Here is a 20,244-nt window from a genome sequence, read left to right as displayed (position 1 = left end):
AAACAAATATTATCAGAGAAAAGAAAGAAAAATAGAGGAATTGGTTTGAGTTAATTGTTTGGTTGAGTAACAAAGCTTGCATGTTGATACTTGATACTGAGAATAGAAATTGTATTTCTTTAATAAAGGATTGTAGAATACTGATTTTCATTGCCTCTATTGCTCATCAGATTTATTCAGAAATAACCCATTGGATTGCCTTTGTTATAGTTGCTGAATGAAAGATTAAATATAAATTAATTTATAGTTCCTTAAGTTTGATAGAGAGAGACGATGAAGAAAACATATTGGATCTGCAAATAAATAGTGTAAACATATCACATCAGAACTTCTCTGTTGGGATTGCACGCGGCTACAATATTCACTTGTAATTTTTTTTGGATATATGAGGGCCAAAAGCTTGTATTTTCTATAAGAGGGGTAAAACAGTGATTAAATTTTTACAAAAATTAAAAGAGGTCCAAATAACAAATTGGGAGGTCTAACTAGACAGCTAGACTCACCCTTTTTTTTTTCTTTCTATTGGGCAGATGGGGAGTTTTCATTCTTTCAATTAATAAAATAAAGATCGCACACTCGCACATGACTTATCTATTGACTTGATACGAAGTCGGTCTAGCAGAATATAAGTTTGGGTTAAACCTAATGTTTCGATCCAATTATTTGGTTGGCTGGTCCAAGCATGACCTGATCTGGACTACCTTAATTCTCTCGCGCGCTCTCTCTCTCTCTCTACAATGGACCACCTTAATTGGGGCGGCCTGGCGTGTTTGACAGGATTTAAACTCGCTCCCCACAATTTTCTTATATAATTTTTATTTTTGTTCTTGCCTGAGTTGCCTCTCAATAAATTGCTCTTAGACCTCTCCAAAAGAAAGAAGAAAAAAAAATTGTTCTTAGAAGCGTACACGTATCAAATAAGTCGACCATCACACATTGACACATATAAGTGATTCAACTGCAACCCGAATGAGACCCGCTCTCATTCAGTCATTCCCTCAATTTCCATTCTCTCTTTTAAGTATTTCAACTCATAATTCCAGATGCAGATGCTTGCAGCTTCAGACCTCAAAGTTTCCTACTGCTTAAACCCGACGCTCCCATATCCCACCTCCTTTTCCTCCCACATTCAAACATATCAAATCCAACTCATTCACCTTTCACCCACAACCCAATTCGTTCCTTACTTATCATTTCCTCCATCACAACATTCCCATCTCACCGCAATCTCCATATAAATCTGCGATTCCAAGAAACGCAAAAACCACGATGACTTCTCTCCAGCTCCTAAACCCCCCAGTTTTCGCGGGAAAACGAAACCCCCGCGTATGGACCACTGGGGTGACGCCACGTGGGTGTCTTAACGTGGACGTGCGAGCAGGGGATCAAAAGGTGCCGGCGGCTGTGGGGAGCCAGGAGGTGATGGAGGCGGAGAAGAGGGTTATGGTGGGGACGTACAATAGACCACCGGTGGTGATTGCCAGTGGCAAAGGATGTAAATTGTACGATCCGGAAGGGCGAGAGTATTTGGACTTGATGTCTGGGATTGCTGTCAATGCGCTTGGACATGGGGATCCGGATTGGATACGGGCCGTAACAGAGCAAGCCCATGTGCTCACCCATGTCAGCAATGTCTACTATTCCATTCCCCAGGTTACATTTTTTTTTTTTTGGGCTTCTTTTTTCCTATCTAATTTTTAGACACTTTTCAGTACAATAACATATGTATGTTACTACATAGTGAATAGTGATAGTGATTAATAAGTAATGGTTTGGGTTTAGCTATTGAGTTATGTACTTGCTATCTTATTGGTGTGAAAAACGTTGGCTTAGATGTATGATTAGTAGCAAAGTTCAAGCATTACATACATTTGATCTTCTATACACTCTGGTTTTGTTTTGTAATAGGGTAGGTCTGATTAAAGCAATTGTCACAATTTTGTGCTTAAACGGCTTTGGCTTTGTTTATGAGGGAAGAACATTTGTAATGGGATATACTGAAAGATGGTAATGGTAAAGTACATATGCATCATAGCTTCTATATGCTTTTTTTTTTGTCCAAAAACTGGCTCAGGAAAATGGAGGTTGTTGTTGCAGGTGGAGCTGGCAAAACGGCTGGTGGCTTGCTCCTTTGCTGACCGTGTCTTTTTCTCAAACTCCGGAACTGAAGCAAATGAAGCTGCCATAAAATTTGCAAGAAAGTTCCAAAGATTTTCAAACCCTGTGAAGAAAGAGCCTACAACAGAAATCATTTCTTTCACTAACAGCTTCCATGGGAGGACGATGGGGTCCGTGGCTCTGACTAGTAAAGAGCATTACCGATCACCATTTGAGCCTCTCATGCCTGGAGTCACTTTCTTAGATTATGGAAATGTACAAGCTGCAAGAAAGCTAATTAAATCTGGCAAAATCGCTGCTGTGTTTGTTGAACCTATCCAGGGTGAAGGTGGGATAAATAGTGCAACTAAAGAATTTTTGCAATCCTTGCGTGGTGCTTGTGATGATTCAGGTTCTCTTCTGGTCTTTGATGAGGTAAAATACTCTTTCAGATAGATATTTGTCTGTCTACACACTTTCTTTTGGTCAAAATTTGACACATGGCATATTGCATATGAACTGAAGAGTTCTGTTTTGGTATGCCTTTTCTTGTTGTAAGAAAGAAAGGAGAGAATAAATTGAAAGAAATATCTGCTTGTTAACAGAAACTTATAAATTAGGTTGTTCCAACTAATGGTTCATATTGATATTTCAAATCCATTATGCTACTGCCTAACTTAGGAACACATATACCTACAAATGAAATGCATGGGAAAACTGGCTACCTTTGTGTGCTACTTGGCCGTTCTCATCATTGTCCATTTAATTTGAGAGTCCAGAGGTCTGGATATTAAGCTAGTTGTTTCATGATGGAATTTTGAATTCTCATGATTGATATGGAAATAGACTATGGCTTTGAAGGGATCAATCATATGTAGTAATATTTATGCCTGCCTCGAGTTATTTGTCATAATTATTTGCCCTGTTCAAGTTTATATAAACCAAATGAGAAGTTTGTGAAGGCTTCTGTTACAAACATTTGGACTCTGGTCACATTTTCAGATCTAATGAGTAACTTGCCCAAGTGAGCATACAGTTTTATTTGGTCGATTATGGAAGTTTAACAAAGATAGAAATATGAACTGGGATTTTAAATCTTTGCATGGCAGAGAGAATTATTTGCTTACGTTTCTAGAATAATTTGCTATATGCATATAATTTGGGATATTCATAAGTGCAATTCTGACAAATAATATTTATTGTATTCCTAGGTTCAATGTGGCTTGGGTCGAACTGGTTATCTCTGGGCGCATGAAGCTTATGGTGTATTCCCAGATATAATGACTCTGGCCAAGCCTCTTGCAGGAGGACTTCCCATAGGAGCTGTATTAGTGACTGAAAAGGTTGCTGCTTCAATGAAGTATGGAGAGCATGGAAGCACTTTTGCTGGGGGGCCCCTTATCTGCAATGCTGCCCTTGCGGTCTTGGACAAAATTTCCAAGCCTGAGTTTCTCAAAAGCGTCTCAGAGAAAGGTCAGTACTTCAAAGAAGTGCTGACAAAGAAGCTGGGTACAAATCCACATGTGAGAGAAGTACGGGGTTTGGGTCTCATTGTTGGAGTAGAGCTGGACGTGTCTGCTTCACCGCTTGTCGATGCCTGTAGGAATTGTGGTCTTCTGATAATAACAGCCGGAAAAGGAAATGTCCTCAGGCTTGTGCCGCCGTTGATCATCTCTAAGCCAGAATTGGAACATGCAGCTGAGATTTTGCTTGAATGTTTGCCTGCCCTTGATGGCTCTACTTGAATTTGATGTTGAAGTAACTTGAGTAAACTTTACACCTAGGAAATGTAAATTGTTGAGTTTTATCTGAACCTATGTATTCTTACTACAAGGTAGCTTATGTTGCTTTTTGTTCATTTCTCGGTTTAACAGAAACATGATATTGTTGAAGGAAATCGACTTTTGTGTGCCTTATGAAACTATGATTAGTTCTATGATTATAATAGGAGAGAAGGTTTTAGAATTCCTAGTCCTATTCGGAATAGTTTTCCTTGTATCATTAGAACATGTACATTGGACTGATTTACCTTTTTAACGAAAATAGCGGAGAAAACCTAAAGCGTTGAGAGTTATGCCCTGTCTGACAGCGTACCCTCGCGGCGTCGTCGTCGTCGTCGTCGGATAGGCTCGAAGGGACCGTGTGTCCAGAGGAGAGAGGCCCAGTCGGAGTAAGAGCTGCGTGGGATTGGCAGCGCCGTCAGGATCTGTTGGAGGATCTGATGGGGAGGGACAACTGCGGCTAGCGGCAGAGCCAGCGTCTTTTGACTCTAGAACAAAGCGCGGGCTGCTTGAGGGTGGGTTCGAGTTGATGTCGCCGGATCGGAGGTCGCCCGGTGATGATTTCTTCATGGCGGCAATGCTGGGATCGTTGATGCCCGGATCGGATTAGCCAGATCTGGTGTTCCTTTGGTTGATTGTTTTCAATCTGGGGTGGAGCAGCGCCTCTATCGCGATCGCTCTGCATCAAGTTGGGGGCGGTGGTGATGCTGCCGGTGGTCGGAAGATATGGGTGGTACAGCCGAGACGGTGGCATTGCGTCTCCTGCAGGCTCGATTGTCGGCTTGGGCACGGTGATAATTGGGCCTGGGCTTTGGCTTTGGGCCCAATTTGGGCTAGAGTTATAGGTTGGGTTCACATTGTGTGAACTATCTCAGATTTTATTCTATTTATAGTTAATTATTTTGTTTGTTTAGATTATTTTCGCTTATTGCGAGTAATAAGTACCTACATTTTTTGTGTAGAGCTAGTTAGGTTTTGCGCCTGTGTATGCACTCAAAGTGCCTTGTCTGCTCTGAGTAGGAGAAGATTTTCTTGCTTTGTCAAGTGGTCGTTACCGCCTAGTGGCAGAGTGAGACTAAGTGTCGTTGGATCTTGTCTCCAGCAGCAACATAGGAGGAAAGCTGTGCTAAAGCTGGTAATTATGCTATGTTGTAATCGTGTTACATATCAAGTTATCTGTCCGCTGTGTCACTGCTATGTTAAAGCAAATGGAGTAGCTATTTGTGCACTCTGTGCTAGTTGGTGCTTGTTAGAATACAAGTGTCCTGTAGAGATTTCTGATATTATTTCAGAAATTACTCTAGACGCTTATTGTAATAAGGGGTTTAGGCTCAATGCCCCCCCCCTTTGTATTCGACAGTTTCATTAATCAAGGCTTGAGGGCAACCGCACCAGCCTTTTATTCAAAAAAGAACATGTACTTTGCAATCCCTATATATAGGGCCCCTATTCTCAATAATGGAACACAATTCTCTCATCAATCTCTCTCAATTCTCATATCCTGAAACACGTTATCAGCATGAGTCCTAACCACAAAACCAAAACTCTCCACCGTGAACTTTGCTTGCACCTAGCCCTATCATCTGCTGCCCCTACAGCCATCGTGCCTTCTACACGCCTTCCCTCCTTCGCGGTGCATGCATTCCTCAAACCGCAAGCATCCTCCGCTCACCAAGAGGCTGCACTTGACCTCTCAATCTTTGGCAAACAACTACAAGGCAGCAGCCTGCAAGCCACCCAGCCACCTAAGGTTATCCTACCAATTATCAAGCTTCCAAGTTCAAGTTTACAAGGTTTCAAGCTCTGAATTAACAAGTAAGTTTTAATATTAAAGTTCCTGCTTTCTGAAATTTACTTTCTTCTTCTTTTTCTCGAGCACTTGCAACATCCCCTTTTCTACATCCACCTTTTCTTATAACGTGGCTTCGATTCTTTAAACAGCGGAATCGTAGGGATTCACGGTATACGAACTAAGAGCATTCGTAAACCACGAACTAAGAGTGTTCGTGAGCATAGAAATATTACGGACTAAGAGTGTTCGTAAAGCTTCGAACTAAGAGCGTCCGTAAGCATCGATTTATGACCATATAAACATCATTGTTTCAGTCTAATTAAAATATTCTTACAAATTGATTTCTTGGTAGCATAGCTCAGAAATCTTATTACTAGTTTTCGTGGAGGCATTGACTCCGAAACTAAATTGTTCTTGTTTCATCTTTCAGGATGTCAAACATGAACAAACTCGATTTTGTTCCATTGGATTATGCAGTCAAAAGGTATTTAGAATGGGCCATTGACATTGAGATCCACCTTACTGCCCGAGATTTGTTGCATACAATCCAAGAGTTTTGTTCTAATGGAACGACTCAAGACCCTCAAACTGAGATCGATAACTCCAGGGCACTTGCCCTAATTAAACGTCACATGGATAGTGACCTCTAGTTTGAGTACATGAATGAGGATAGCACTATAAAGCTTTGGCAAGCGCTTCACGAACGATATGGCAATGTTCGTGACTCCATCCTTCCAAATCTAGAAGCAGAATGGAATGATCTTCGCTTTGTTGAATTTGACACAGTCATGCAATTTTATTCGGAAGCTCACCGCATCAAAACAATGATGCGTCTTTGTGGAAAGACGATCACAGAAGACCAATTGATTGAGAAAACCCTCAATACCTTCCCTGTTTATGCTATGAGGTCCTCTAATTTATTCCGGACTCATATAAAAGCAAGACGGATCACAAGTTTTCAACAACTTATTGAAGCTATGGCCACTGCTGAAAGACATGGCAACGAGCTTGTGAAAAGAGAATTTGATAGGCTTCAAGATAGCCATCAAGAGCATCATCCTATGGCTAGAGAAAGTTGCCATTGACATCATGATCCATACGATCGAAATGCTCATGAAGGTGATCGCCCAAGGCGACAATCACACTACCTTAAGAGGCGTGACTTTGAGGGACGAAGGTTTGGAAACCATGGAGCCAACGTTGGCCATGGTCATCAGTTTCCAACGCGACCGGTCCTAGGGACCATGCACATTGTGCCAATGAGCCTCAATTAAGGGAGAATCCTCTTCATGGGTCTATTTCTGATATGGAACGTCTGATCAATGGACCTGAATTTCCAACGTACCTAAGTAGGTAGCCGCATCATGGTGATCAAGACATCGAGTTCAAAAAAACTTTAAATCTGGCGATGAAGACAGAATGCTGCATATTTTTATTTAGAATAGTATTTTATTTTCCAAGAATTATGTAATGACAATTATGCCTCAAATCAATCAATGATATTTTGTTATTAACTCTTTCTCACTAGGCTCATCCAAGATTAATTGTGATGTCTAGGAAAGGTTTGAACTGAGAGAACGGTTTTAAAAGTGAGCATTGCTCCACCAAAATCTCGCGTTACCTTACCTGGTCACAACTAAATTGGAGTTACTAAACGGATTGAGTGACTACAATTTGTCTACGTCTGATTTTTATTTTTGGATTAGATTTTGGTCAAGAAACTTTGATGTAATCATTGGCTATTTTATTAATAAAATATCGATTTATTTTATCTCATGTCGTGGACATATTTCTCGAACTTTATTACTTTAAAGATAGAAGAGCCAATGGTTTTCATGTGGAAACACATTGTGAGAATGGACAAGAGTTCCTTTGCATCATCTCTAATGACTACGGACATAAAAGAGTCTTAGAGAAACTTATGTGTCTATCTAGTGGGTTGTATGCAACCACTATTCAAATAATTGAATCCAATCATGTTATGAGAGATGATTTATGGGATTCCGACACATATAGGCTTTGGCATGACCGTTTGGGACATCCAGTTCTTGATATGATAATCCGTATATTGAAGACTTCACACGGACATCTATTCTTTAAAACGAAAAGAAGTAAAAATCAGATTTTGGACCAAGAAGGAGCCCCTGCGCCTCACGACGCTGTCCCCATGCAAGACCGGCCATCACAGGTTGGCGCCGCCGTCCCCCTGCAGCCCAAGAGTTTCCTTGACACCACTGATGCTCCCTTGACTCCAATTTTTACTTCTAAAGTCCATTGTGACTTCATGGCTCAACCAAAATTCTCATTGGTTGTTTCTAAAGCCTACCATTTGTTCTGCAAATCTTGCTTTTTAGTAAAATTGGGATCGAGACTATCTTATGCAAAGGACAATAAAGAAAACATACCATTCTTGCAACAAATCCAAGGTGATATTTGTGGACCTATTCAATCACCTTGCGGACCATTTAGATACTTTATGGTGTTGTTTGATGCATTGACACGCTGGTCACATGTCATGCTTTTGTCCACAAGGAATGTTGCATTTGCTAACACTACAAGAGAAAACGAAAAATGTGACGAATGAAATTCCTCACAAAAAGTCTAAATTCCTCACTAATAATCATTAGTAAGGAAATTGAGTGGTCGCAAATTTTCCTCGCTTAAACCCCCTCACGGATTATTATATGCAAGGACTTTTGGTTTCCTCACAAATGAAAAATTATGAGGAATGCATATTCCTCGTAAATAACAAATTGTGAGGAATGCATATTCCTTGCAAATTGAAAATTACAAGGAATGTATATTCCTCTCAAACTAATATTCATGAGGCATTTGTATCCTCACATTTAAGAATATGAGAGGCCATTGTTGCTCATTTCACAAATCTTTTCCTTTTCTTTTAATATGCTTTTATTTCACTTTTTTTAAGATAAACCACTTATATAAGACATTACTAAATAATTGATCAATAACACTTTCAGACTTATATTAAATAAAGAGTAGTTATTACATACAAAACAATTAAAGTATCTTAGAAGATATTTAGTTCCTTAATTACATGTACAGAGGATACTTCCTAGCTAAGTGGTGGTCCATGATAATCAAGGTATCAATCTAAGTTCTCCATACCAGAACACTTGGGAAGTCATCAATGTCTTCAATACATTAATCCTGGTACAAAGCATACCATTATTATTGCTAGCAAAATACGCCCATGAGAAGCTTGATGAAGATCATCTTTAACTTTCATACTACTTGACTATTATTAGAAGCTTGTCATTCAAAGTCACTTGTATGACTCGAGGAGTACTCTATGATGTCTCTTGAGCTTTGCCCTAACATATCATCCTCTTCTTCATTTTCTCCTACAGAAAAATGAAAGGAGATGACTCTATAGCCAACAAAGATCCATAAAATTTATATCACTAGTAAGTTTAATAATAAACTGATAGACAACCCGCAACAGTTGTTATACACCAGCAAAGACGTATCAAAAAGTAACACTGTAAGGACGATAATTTGAAAACTGGCGGAACAATCAAAAGTGCATGACCATAGCTAGGAAAAAGCAGGGTAACAATCACTAGGCCAATAACCTTAACACACGACACTTTTTACACAACGAAAAAAAAAAATTTGTTGTGTGATGTGGGAAAGTGAATCATACAACTCTTTTAAGAAAGCTTCATTGTCTAAAGCTGTTAAAATTAAAAAGATTTTAGCTGGAAGGTGATTGCACAACAATTACAAAAAAGATCTGTTGTGTGAATGAAAAAAAAAAGAGGGCATATTTCCCTCGTACTTTTACTCAAATGTGGCTCCAAATTTTTACTAAATTGCACAACAGAATTGTTAATTTTGTTGTATGAGAGTAACTTGCAGAATGTCATACAATAATTTTTTACTTTGTGTTGTATGATCAAGGAAGATATTTTGGAAATCCCTACTAAATGCTACTCATTCCCCCAAAAACATACATAATGGAAATCATATTGTAAGTTCCAACAACATAACTCTCTTATTTCTGTTGTGTGAATGAAAATGCCTATTGTAGCGCCAAAGTCATTGAATATAGCGGGAAATTTCCCTCCTTTGAACCTCAGCTAAATTTTAACTTGTACATAATCAGACAACAAAACGTAATGTATATGTTGTCTGATTCATGAATAAAAAAGAAACAAGTTAAGAGAACGGTCTTTGACTTAGGTCTTTGACTTCGTGTTCACTTACACTTAGACAAAGTGGGTAGCCGTTTCCTCAACACTTAGACAAAAGAACAACCTCTTCTCTCCTCAAAAAACTCAGAGCTACCATGGCAAAACTTCTCATCTCAACACGACCTGCATCACCCCTCATCAAAATACTATCATCCACCGTCTCGCCATTTCTCATGAATTAGGGTTAGGAGTTCTACTGTCGCCATCTCTCATCAATAGGGTTCTACTCGTCGCTTAGAGAAGGGTTAGGGGTTCTACTCAGTTTGAGTAGGGTTTCATTTGTGGGAAGAAGAAGGAGGAAAAGAGGGTTTCAATTTGCTAAGATTAGGGTTCCATTTGTGGATTGGGGGCTTTTTGGGCTACTTGATTTGGGGGTTTCTCGGCTACTTGAACTGGTGAGTTAAATTTTGTTTGGGATGTCTCGATTTGGTTTTGTGATTATTCATTGCCTTTCATGTGTCGATTTGATGAACTTTTTCATTGGCATATGTGGGTTTTCTAGTTCAGAATTGGAAGAAGCTATTGTGGGTATATTGATTCCAAGTTGTTGGCATGGGTTAAAGGCATTCTTCTTCAGCAAAACATTCAGGCCATTGTTGCTATCGTTTTGTTCATGGTACAAATGTTAGTTCTCTTCTGTTTTCCTTTTCTGTAGAAACAGCTTATGGTTGATTTAGAATTTGATGGTTGGTTAGATTAGGAAATTTGTTTGCTGTGAAAAGTGAAATGTTACCTTCTTTCCCTTTCAATTTCTCCTCGATGGTTAAATATTAATGTCCTCTGTTAAATATTAATGTCCTCTGTTATTCGTTGTCTGATGCATGCACCAACCATGCGCAGCATGGCTGCACGACAGCTCTCCCTACCATCTGCCGAGATAAGGCACAACACTGATAACAAGAGTATGTCGACTGTTTTCATATCATACAACGGTGCATCACCGTTGTGCTATTTTTCATCACACAACGCGCCGATACACAACGGTGGCTGTCAATATCCCACAACGAAAAATATCCGTCGTCTGTTTCATTTTTTGGCCTAGTGAATACTAGATCTAGTATATGGTTTCTGAGAACAGAGGAAGTGAACAACCTTTTGTCCTTTTCACTTGTGACTAGGACCCAGAAAAGAAACAAGCATCTTTGCATAACATTTGAGACAGAGCCACTTGCAAAGCTACTGATCGATGTGAAATTTAAAATATTTGTACCTGAACTCTTAATGTATGTTGCCCAGGTGCTAGCCTTTTATGGGGTTTAGAGGCTCTTGCGTGAGAAGCTTGAGATGGTTGAGTTAGTTTGTGTGGGGTCAAGATGCTGGTGTTGGTTGAGGAGCTAGAATTGTATCAGAGTGTGGAGACAATCTGAACATAGTCTTTTTCCCATTGAGGTTTCATCTGCACTGTAAAATCACAAAAAGTAAGAATACAATTAAACATCGTGACCAACCAAATGTTTGTGTGTGTGTGTGTATTACTTACGAAACAAAAAATATTGAGTTAGTTTTACAGAGAAAGACATAAGCATAGAACATTAGCTACATAACTAACTCACTCAAGCTCAATGACTCAATTGCTATCAAGCAGAAGATTGCAGAGCAACTTCAAATGTGGATTGTAGACAAGTTAAAAATAATCCAAGCAGCCACAAGTCTACAACTAAACTCATACCTTGTTCATCAATTTTTTTTCTCTCGTCTCTGTATTCATCTACTTAACTTCAATTTCCTTTGCAAGAGTACCAATAAACTGCTTCAACTTGCAAAGAAATCACAAAACCTCTCTCATAATATTTATATTGAGCGGCAGATATATAGACAAAAGATATCAATGAAACCTGCTTAATTGTTAATCTGAATATCCTCGCATAATATTTTGATATTTTTATTCTTCACCATATAAGTATCAATGGAAGCCGATGGAACCAATTCCAATTAAAAGCTTGTAAATTCAAATTTAACTAAATTTATCTTGACATAATTTTTAGATTGGCATTAATGTCGTCTGGCTTTTCCTTTGCACAAAGAAAAGAAAAAGGTATAAAAACTAAAAACCGAAGGCAGCAACGCCAATAAAAGAAGAGCAAGAGAATTATACATATAAAAGGAGTATCATACATATATTTCAAGAAGAAATCACCAAGGAAATCAATTCAATCAAACTCATTGTTATATACACAGACATACACATTATAGTTTCACATAATCAATCAACCATTGCCCAAACAGAATTATCATATCCAGACTCCTAAGCAGGCAAAATCCAATTCAAACATAACCAAATCTATAAAAGACAATGATGACATTCAAAATTATACCTGGATATAAGGGAGTATTTCAATTGGCAGCACAAGAAAGCCACCTATAAACACCCAAAGACAAAGGACCAAAAGTATATAATCGCATAACTGAGCCCAAAAAAAAAAAAACAACTACTCAGTATTAGAATCACAGTAATTACAGAAAAGATTCAAATTAAAAGTAAGGAACTAAATTACCCGAAGTTAGTGAATTGGGCGAAAAAAGGGGTAGTTCTTCATGGGAACGAGTGCGAGCTTGTAAAGGACCTTGTTCCCAGCTGCGAGATTAGAGGAGGAGGTTGGGTTGGCGACCGAAGCGTGCAACCTGACATTGCGAGTGGTTATGCAGCTTGATTATCTGTGGAGTGAGATACCTCAAGTCGGGAGACGGAGGGACGAGCCAAGAGAGAGAACAGGTGTAGAGAGTGCTCATATATTGGTGGGTACTTAATTAATCTGTTTTTTAGGATTCTATACTTTAGGGTGTGAGGAGTTCCTAAATTTCCCTACCGCCATCTTGTCCCGCCCAATATTGCGACAAATTTTAAAATTATTTGCACGGAAATTTGGGTATATTTTTGGCGCCATATTCTACCCACTTCATAACCAAGGAATCATAAACTTCCTCGAAAACTATGAGAATTGGTGAGGTCACAGATTTTTAACTAAGCAACGACCATTGATTCCTCACAAATTGTAATTTTGGGTGAGCAATTATCGTTCCTCGCAAATACTTTCCTCGCTGATTACCTGATTTCTTGTAGTGTAAACTCCTAGCACAAATTATTAAGTTAAGGGCTTACCATCCTGATCATTCTATTAAGTCTATAAGACTAGACAATGCTGGGGAGTTTACATTAAAAAAAACTTTTGATGATTATTGCATGTCCATTGGGATTGAAGTTGAATATCCAGTTCCTCATGTTCACACCCAAAATGGTCTCGCAGAAGCCACCATTAAACGACTACAAATGGTTGCTAGAGCATTGGTAATGCGCACAAATCTCCCTTTTCTGCTTGGGGATATGCAGTATTGCATGTAGCTGTGCTTATTCGTCTGAGGCCCATCACCACTCAACCCTTTTCTGAGTCCCAGATGGTGACTGGGTATGAGCCTGATGTCTCACACTTACTCATATTTGGGTGTGCAGTTTATGTGCTAAATGTGCCGCCACAGCGCACTAAAATGGGTCCTCAAAGACGATTAGGCATTCATGTTGGATATGATTCTCCAACTATTATCCGCTACTTAGAACCCTTGACAGGCGATCTCTTTATCGCTAGATTTGCGGATTGTCACTTTGATGAGACAATGTCTCCGCTGTTAGGCGGAGATAAGAACATAAAGTTCAACAGGAACGACATGAATTGTCGTGGTCTGTCCCCACTTTGTCTCATCTTGATCTCCGAAATTGAAGTGCGGAGAATTCTCTATCTTCATAATGTAGCAGAATCGATGCTTGATGAGTTTTCTAATATCGCAAAGTGACGAGATCACACATACCCGCTGCAAACGTGCTTGGAAGGATTGATGTCCCTAAAACTAGAAGACATGACGCCATCTCAAGGGAACCTGAGCATGGCGCCAACGTCCCACCCTATGGTGACGTTGTGGCTAGGCCCATGGCTCTTGCCAGGAAATGCGGGAGGCCCAATGGTTCGATGGATTCTTGCCTAAGAAAGAAAGCGAGTTTGGCACAAAATAATCCATTAATCATCGATGTAAATAATCCATCTCATGAGAATATTCCAGATTATGGTTATGTCCAAGAGACATTATTGGGGGACGCTCCAATTTCAGAATCAATTCTAGAAAATAGAGAGATCTACATGAATTACACTAGTGTATATGAGATGATGGATAGAAATTCTATTGCTATTGATGATGCCTTTGCATATCATGTTGCAAAAGGAATTATAGAATATGATGATATCAAACCTTGCTCTATCAAATAATGTCAACGAAGAGTGGATTGGCCTAAATGGAAAGATGCGATCCAGGCTGAATTAGATTCACTAGCAAAGAGACAGGTATTTGGGCCTATAACGCAGACACCCCCAGATGTAAAGCCTGTTGGCCATAAATGGGTCTTTATTAGAAAGTGTAATGAGAAAAATGAGGTGGTTAGATATAAAGCCCGCGTCGTGGCGCAAGGTTTCTCACAACGCCTTGGAATCGACTACGAGGAGACGTATTCTCCCCTAATGGATGTTATAACGTTCCGCTACCTTGTCAGTTTGGTAGTTTCCGAAAAACTTGACATGCAGCTTATGGATGTGGTTACAGCATATCTTTATGGGGATCTAGATTCAGAGATATATATGAAGGTTCTAGATGGACTTCAATTACCTAAATCAAGTAACTCTAAACCACGGAGTGCGTTTTCAATAAGATTAAAATGCTCACTATATGGATTAAAACAATCCGGACGGATGTGCTATAACTGTCTAAGTGACTACTTGATTGGGAATGGATATATTAACAATGAAATATGCCCATGCGTGTTCATTAAAAGAACAAGTTCCGGATTTACAATTGTAGTGGTTTATGTCGATGACATGAACCTAATTGGAACTCTAGATGAATTAAAAGAAACTGCTAAATATTTAAAATTTGAATTTGAGATGAAAGATCTTGGGAAAGCACTGTTTTGTCTCGGTTTAGAACTCGAGCACCGTAGTGATGGGATTTTGATCCATCAGTCTGCATATACTCAGACAATTCTAAGGTGCTTTAATGAAGATAAATTAAAGCCTGTGAATACTCCCATGATTGGCAGTAGTCTTGAGCTCGGAAAAGATCCGTTTCGTCCAAAGGATGAGGACGAAGAATTATTAGAGGCAGAAGTGCCCTATTTAAAGTGCAATATGCGCATTATTGTACTTAGCTCAATGCAAAAGACTGGACATCTCATTCACAGTGAACTTGTTAGCTTGACATAGTTCTACGCCAACACGCTGCCATTGGATTGGTGTAAAGACAATCTTTCGATACTTAAAAGGTACTATTGATATGGGCCTATTTTATCGCTACAGAGAGAAAAGGAATGACGGAAAATTGGGATCAGACCCCAAGAGGCAAGTCTCCGCCGTCTAAAGCAATGCCGCTAGCCATGCTGCCGCCGACGCCCTCCTTCTTCCCTTCATCAAAACAACAATGATGTTTTGATGGGTTTTGTTGATACAGGGTACCTCTCTGACCCTCACAAAGGTCGTTCCCAAACGGGTAATGTCTTTACCATGGGAAGTACTACGATATCTTGGAGGTTTACAAAACAGACCCTTGTTGCTACTTCCTCAAATCATGCAGAGGTTATAGCTCTACATGAAGCCGTGCATGAATATATATGGCTAAGGTCTATAATTAGACATATTCGAGGAAGTTGTGGTTTGAAGTCTCCCACGGATGAACCTACATACATTTATGAGGATAATGCAGCTTGTATTGAGCAAATGAAGTTAGGTTTCATCAAGGGCGATAACACCAAGCATATATCACCTAAGTTATTTTATAATCAGCAACAACAATCACTTCTAAAGATTGAAGTAAATCAAATCCGATCAAAGGATAATGGAGCGGACTTATTTACTAAGTCATTACCTAAATCCACCTTCGAGAAACATGTGAAGAGCATCGGATTGAGAAAGTTATCTGAACTCCCATGATTATAGTAATCAGGGGGAGATATAGACATCAGGGGGGGTATGATGTCTACATGTTCGATCTCGAAGAGTGAAGGATATGTTGTACTCTTTTTCTCCTCCTCGAGCTTGTTTTTGTCCCATAGGGTTTTTCACTCGAGCAAGGTTTTTAACGAGACAACGGATGAAGCGTCACAACCAAGTTTTAGTGGCACAAGGGGGAGTGTTGAAGGAAATTGACTTTTGTCTGCCTTATCAAACTAGGATTAGTTCTATGATTGTAATAGGAGAGAAGGTTCTAGAATTTCTGGTCTTATTTGGAATAGTTTTTCTTGTATCATTAGAACATGTACTTTGTAATCCCTATATATAGGCTCATATTCTCAATAATGGAACACAATTCTCTCATCAATCTCTCTCAATTCTCATATCCTAAAACAAATATGAGGATAATTAAGGTCCATATAATGACTGCTTAGTTCTGCTAATTGGTTCAAGCTAATTTTACAATTTTAAGTTATTAAAAGTCGTGGCTAGAAGAATGATATACTGATGAAGTAGCTAGTTCTGACCAAAAAAAGATGTAGTTAAGTTCTACACACAAACAAAGTGAAAAACGCTGGTCACTGCCACTCTTGTTCAGCTCTACGGCTACACCCTGCATACCACATGAAATAGAGATCTCCTTAGAGCTTCTCCAATCTTAGAGTCAAAAGCCAAAATGGCTAAGGGGGCTCCATTTCACCATTTCCAACTCAATTCAATTTGGTCTCAAAATGGCTTTTTAGTCATACCTCAAGTCAAAATGATGAAGGAATGAAGGTAGAAAGCCAAAATGGCTTGGGGCTTATCCCCTCCAGAACAAGCAGTACCTATCTGCTGTGCTAGAGGAGCAGAAAAGGCTTATGGCTTAGCATGGGAAGAAGATTGATCATGATATATTGTCCGAGATGAATACACTAATGGAAAGAAATTTAACTTTTAGTCTGATGTTTGGTTACCTCCAGAGCCTCTTATCAACCATGTATTACCTTTTGCACCTTTCAATCTGGATGATAAGATTGAGAGTTTTTGGGATGATCATGGTTGGAATCTCACCAAACTCTCTACTTGTCTCCCTCAGACTGTAATTGATCAAATTATTCATATTCCTCCTGGGTTTGATGGCTGTGGTTAAGATGTTCAGATTTGGGGACACACTTTCTGTGGTTCTTTCAGTGTCAAATATACTTATGGTATGTTCTTTGATTCTCACTGTTATACTACTTCTCCATGGAAATTCATATGGAAAATGCATTTACCCCCTAAATTGAAAATCTTTGTTTGGACTCTTTGTCATGGCAAACTTTTAACCAATGTCCAGAGAGCAAAAAGAAATCTTACTATAGATGAATCTTGTCCCATCTGTCATACTGGAACTGAATCTTTAGTTCATCTTTTTAGAGATTGCCCTGCCATTCAATTTATTTGGAACTCTATTAATCTTCCTCCTGCTATTGCAAATATGTTCTCCATGAGTTGGATTGGATGGGTTAAAGCTCACCTTTTTAGCAATATTAATTTTGACATGGATAATCAGTGGCGATCCTTCTTTGTGTTTATATGTTGGTTTATCTAAAAATGGAGGAACAAACACATATTTGATTCAAGCTATCATTGTCCTCATTCTAATATATTCTCATAACTAATGCTGCAAAGGAATGGTGTGCAACCCAAGCTAAGAGCTCTTAGACCTCAGATTATTGTTTAAATATGCTAAATTGGTCTAAACCATATGTTGGTGTTTTTTTAACTTAACGTTGATGACTATAGAAGTGGCAATTATGGAAAAATTGGTGCAAGTGGTGTCATTCGAAACACTGATGGGAGTTGGATTAAAGGTTAATTTCCAAGCCAATTTGGGTATTGGAGAAGTTCTTCATGCCGATTCATAGGGCCTATACTGTCTAAAGCAAGCTCTTAACTGTGGAATTAGTATGTTGGAGATCGAACTGATTTTGTTTTATTGGCTAAACTTGTTACTGACAGTGATATATCCTTGCATCCCCTTGGCTCTCTTATCTCTTGTCGCAAAAACTTGCTTGCTTAGTTTCAATTTGCGTCTCTGAAACACATTTATAGAGAATGCCATGTTGCTGCTAATTGTCTTGCAAAGAACAGCATGACTATGGAATTGTTACATTTGAAGACCCTCCATCTCATGCCTTGTAAGCTTATTTAGATGATATGGACTCTGTTCCTAGAGTTAGAAAGTCCAAGAATAGACCTGTTGATAGGTCTTCTAGTTAATTTGTTTATTTTGCTCTTTGTTTTTGCATTTTAGGCCCCTTGTAACCCAAAAAAAAAAAAGCCAAAATGGCTTCCTTGGGAGATGGTTGGGCCCCACCTTCCACTCATCATTCTGCAGACATCATCATTTATGCGCAAGAGGGAGAGTAGAAGCTATAGTCGCGCTAAACGACAAGATAACTATCGCTGAAGGTGGAACGGGACTGACATGCGCTTTGACAATGGCCGACACTGCACCCTGCATGCGCCAGAAGCAGTTGTGGGCTTCCAATTGCTAGGAAGTAAGAGCTCCTGATTCACTCTTCATTAACTCGATTCAAAATGGAAGGCCCAGATTAATTGGTACCAAAAATTATATAATTACTTAATTTCTAATCTGACGGTTAAAAAATAGTGATGAATTAAATTCAACGGCTAATAACAAAGTAATGTAGTTTTAAATGAAAAAAACTTGAAAAAGTAAAATAAAAATTTCTGAAAAATTAGAAAATTGTTTTTGCCCTTTGGAACAGTGTTTTCAACATTTTCTATAAATACCAACCTTCTTCTTCATAATTTTTCACTCCAAACTTCTTCATTTTTCACCATTGCTCTTCATCTAGCTAGGTTTCAATTTTTTAAAAAGATGCCCCACCCAAGGCAAGAATGTTGGAAACCTACCAAAGATATAGCCTTGTGTGTAGCTCTGGTTACCGTTGGTGAAGATGGTGATAAGGATATACACTAATCAAGAGAAAATAAAATTGTGGGAGCACCTACTACCTAAGATCGAGGTCATGGGTTCGAGTCACCATGGGGGTAGGAATGAAATCCTTTGATCCTCTTTTTAAAATTGTGAAGAATATAAAAAAAATCAAGAGAAAATAAAATTGTGGGAGCGTATACATGAAGTGTATGACACTTGCAAGCCGCCCGGAAGCGTATTTAGATTGGGAGGATGGTGTGACGGTCGTTAGAAAAAATTAGACTGGCATGCCAATGATAGCGTTAAGCTCTTAACAAACGGACACTTCTTCACAAAACGTGGTGATAACGCCATCGATGGGGTAATCATCCTTATTCTTGAAGTTTAATTCTTATTTTTAAAATTAATTTTGCCATTGTTTTAGCATATTATTTATATTAACTTTCGTATAAATATATACACACATGTTCAATTTCTTTTTATTTATAGGAATTACAAGCTAAGTCAATATATCGCCAATTATCTAAAGGAGAGGAGTTTGCATTTGCGCATTGTTGGCCAATTTTAAAAGATACAAAATAGTTTAGCAACCCTTCGTCCATGAACGCCTGTAGCGCAAGTTGTCCTACCTCTATCAACTTAGACGATGACGGTACACCCGGGGCTAACTCCCCAAGCTCTTCAAATGTGCATGCACGCCCCTCAGGTCAAAAAGTTTAGAAGGTTGCTAAGAAAAAAGCCAAGCAAGATGAAACCGGTGAAGTCTTATTGCAAATGCACAGGATTGCAGACCAAGGAGAGCGAGATCTCGAACACAGGCTATGCCTCAGGGAGGAGACTAGATTAGCTTAGCAGCGCAAAAATAATGCTCACACAACGACGATGGATCCATCAATCTTCACACAAAAAAAAAGGGTTATTGGGAGAGGGAGGCATATCGTCAACCCTCTTTTTCACCTCAAGCACCTACACCACATAGTGAAGATGACTCTAACTTAGACCTCTATGTGCCGGTTTCAAGAGACTCAATGGATGGGGAGAAATTTGAAATGTTGTTGTATTGGCTGTACTTTTTTGCTTCTATTTTCAATTATGAAATAAAATTTTTCTTTCTTTTAACGGTAAAAATAAAAATAAAAAGATGTTTAATCTCACTTTTATTCATGACAATAAACGACACTGCATTACAAAAGTATAAGCACATAAACAACAAAATAAAACCACACAACATTACAAAGCATAAACACACAAACAATCAAACCACACTATGGCCACATTGCCAATTATTGAAAGCGTGAAAATAAAATCTCTTCATCTGCGGATCTACTCTGTTTACTGCTACATATTCTAGAGGTGATTAACCAAATCACGTTGAAGGCTTCTATGCACAATTGGGCATCTAACCCCTTGGTAACGGTGCATGAATTGCTTAAGTTACGGAAGG

General features: G+C 38.9%; 1 protein-coding gene across 2 annotated transcripts; it reads left to right on the top strand.

Annotated features, from left to right (window-relative positions):
* Positions 1–964: 964 nt before the first annotated feature.
* LOC112188038 (acetylornithine aminotransferase, mitochondrial) lies at positions 965–4,039 on the top strand. Of its 2 annotated transcripts, XM_040515635.1 has the most exons (4): positions 1,517–1,653; positions 1,909–2,013; positions 2,098–2,532; positions 3,309–4,039. In XM_040515635.1, exons 2-4 carry the CDS (start codon positions 2,005–2,007, stop codon positions 3,840–3,842), a joined length of 978 nt encoding a protein of 325 aa, XP_040371569.1. In that variant the 5' UTR covers positions 1,517–1,653; positions 1,909–2,004; the 3' UTR covers positions 3,843–4,039. The 2 variants fall into 2 exon arrangements, with proteins under 2 accessions (XP_024182823.1, XP_040371569.1); XM_024327055.2 differs by lacking the exon at positions 1,909–2,013 and having other exon boundaries at positions 965–1,653.
* Positions 4,040–20,244: the final 16,205 nt, after the last annotated feature.

The sequence above is a fragment of the Rosa chinensis genome, chromosome 2 (genome assembly GCF_002994745.2).
Source record: "Rosa chinensis cultivar Old Blush chromosome 2, RchiOBHm-V2, whole genome shotgun sequence".
In the NCBI taxonomy this organism is placed as follows: domain Eukaryota; kingdom Viridiplantae; phylum Streptophyta; class Magnoliopsida; order Rosales; family Rosaceae; genus Rosa; species Rosa chinensis.
Note: the sequence above shows the minus strand (reverse complement) of the source record. Positions and strands in the feature narration are given on the sequence as shown.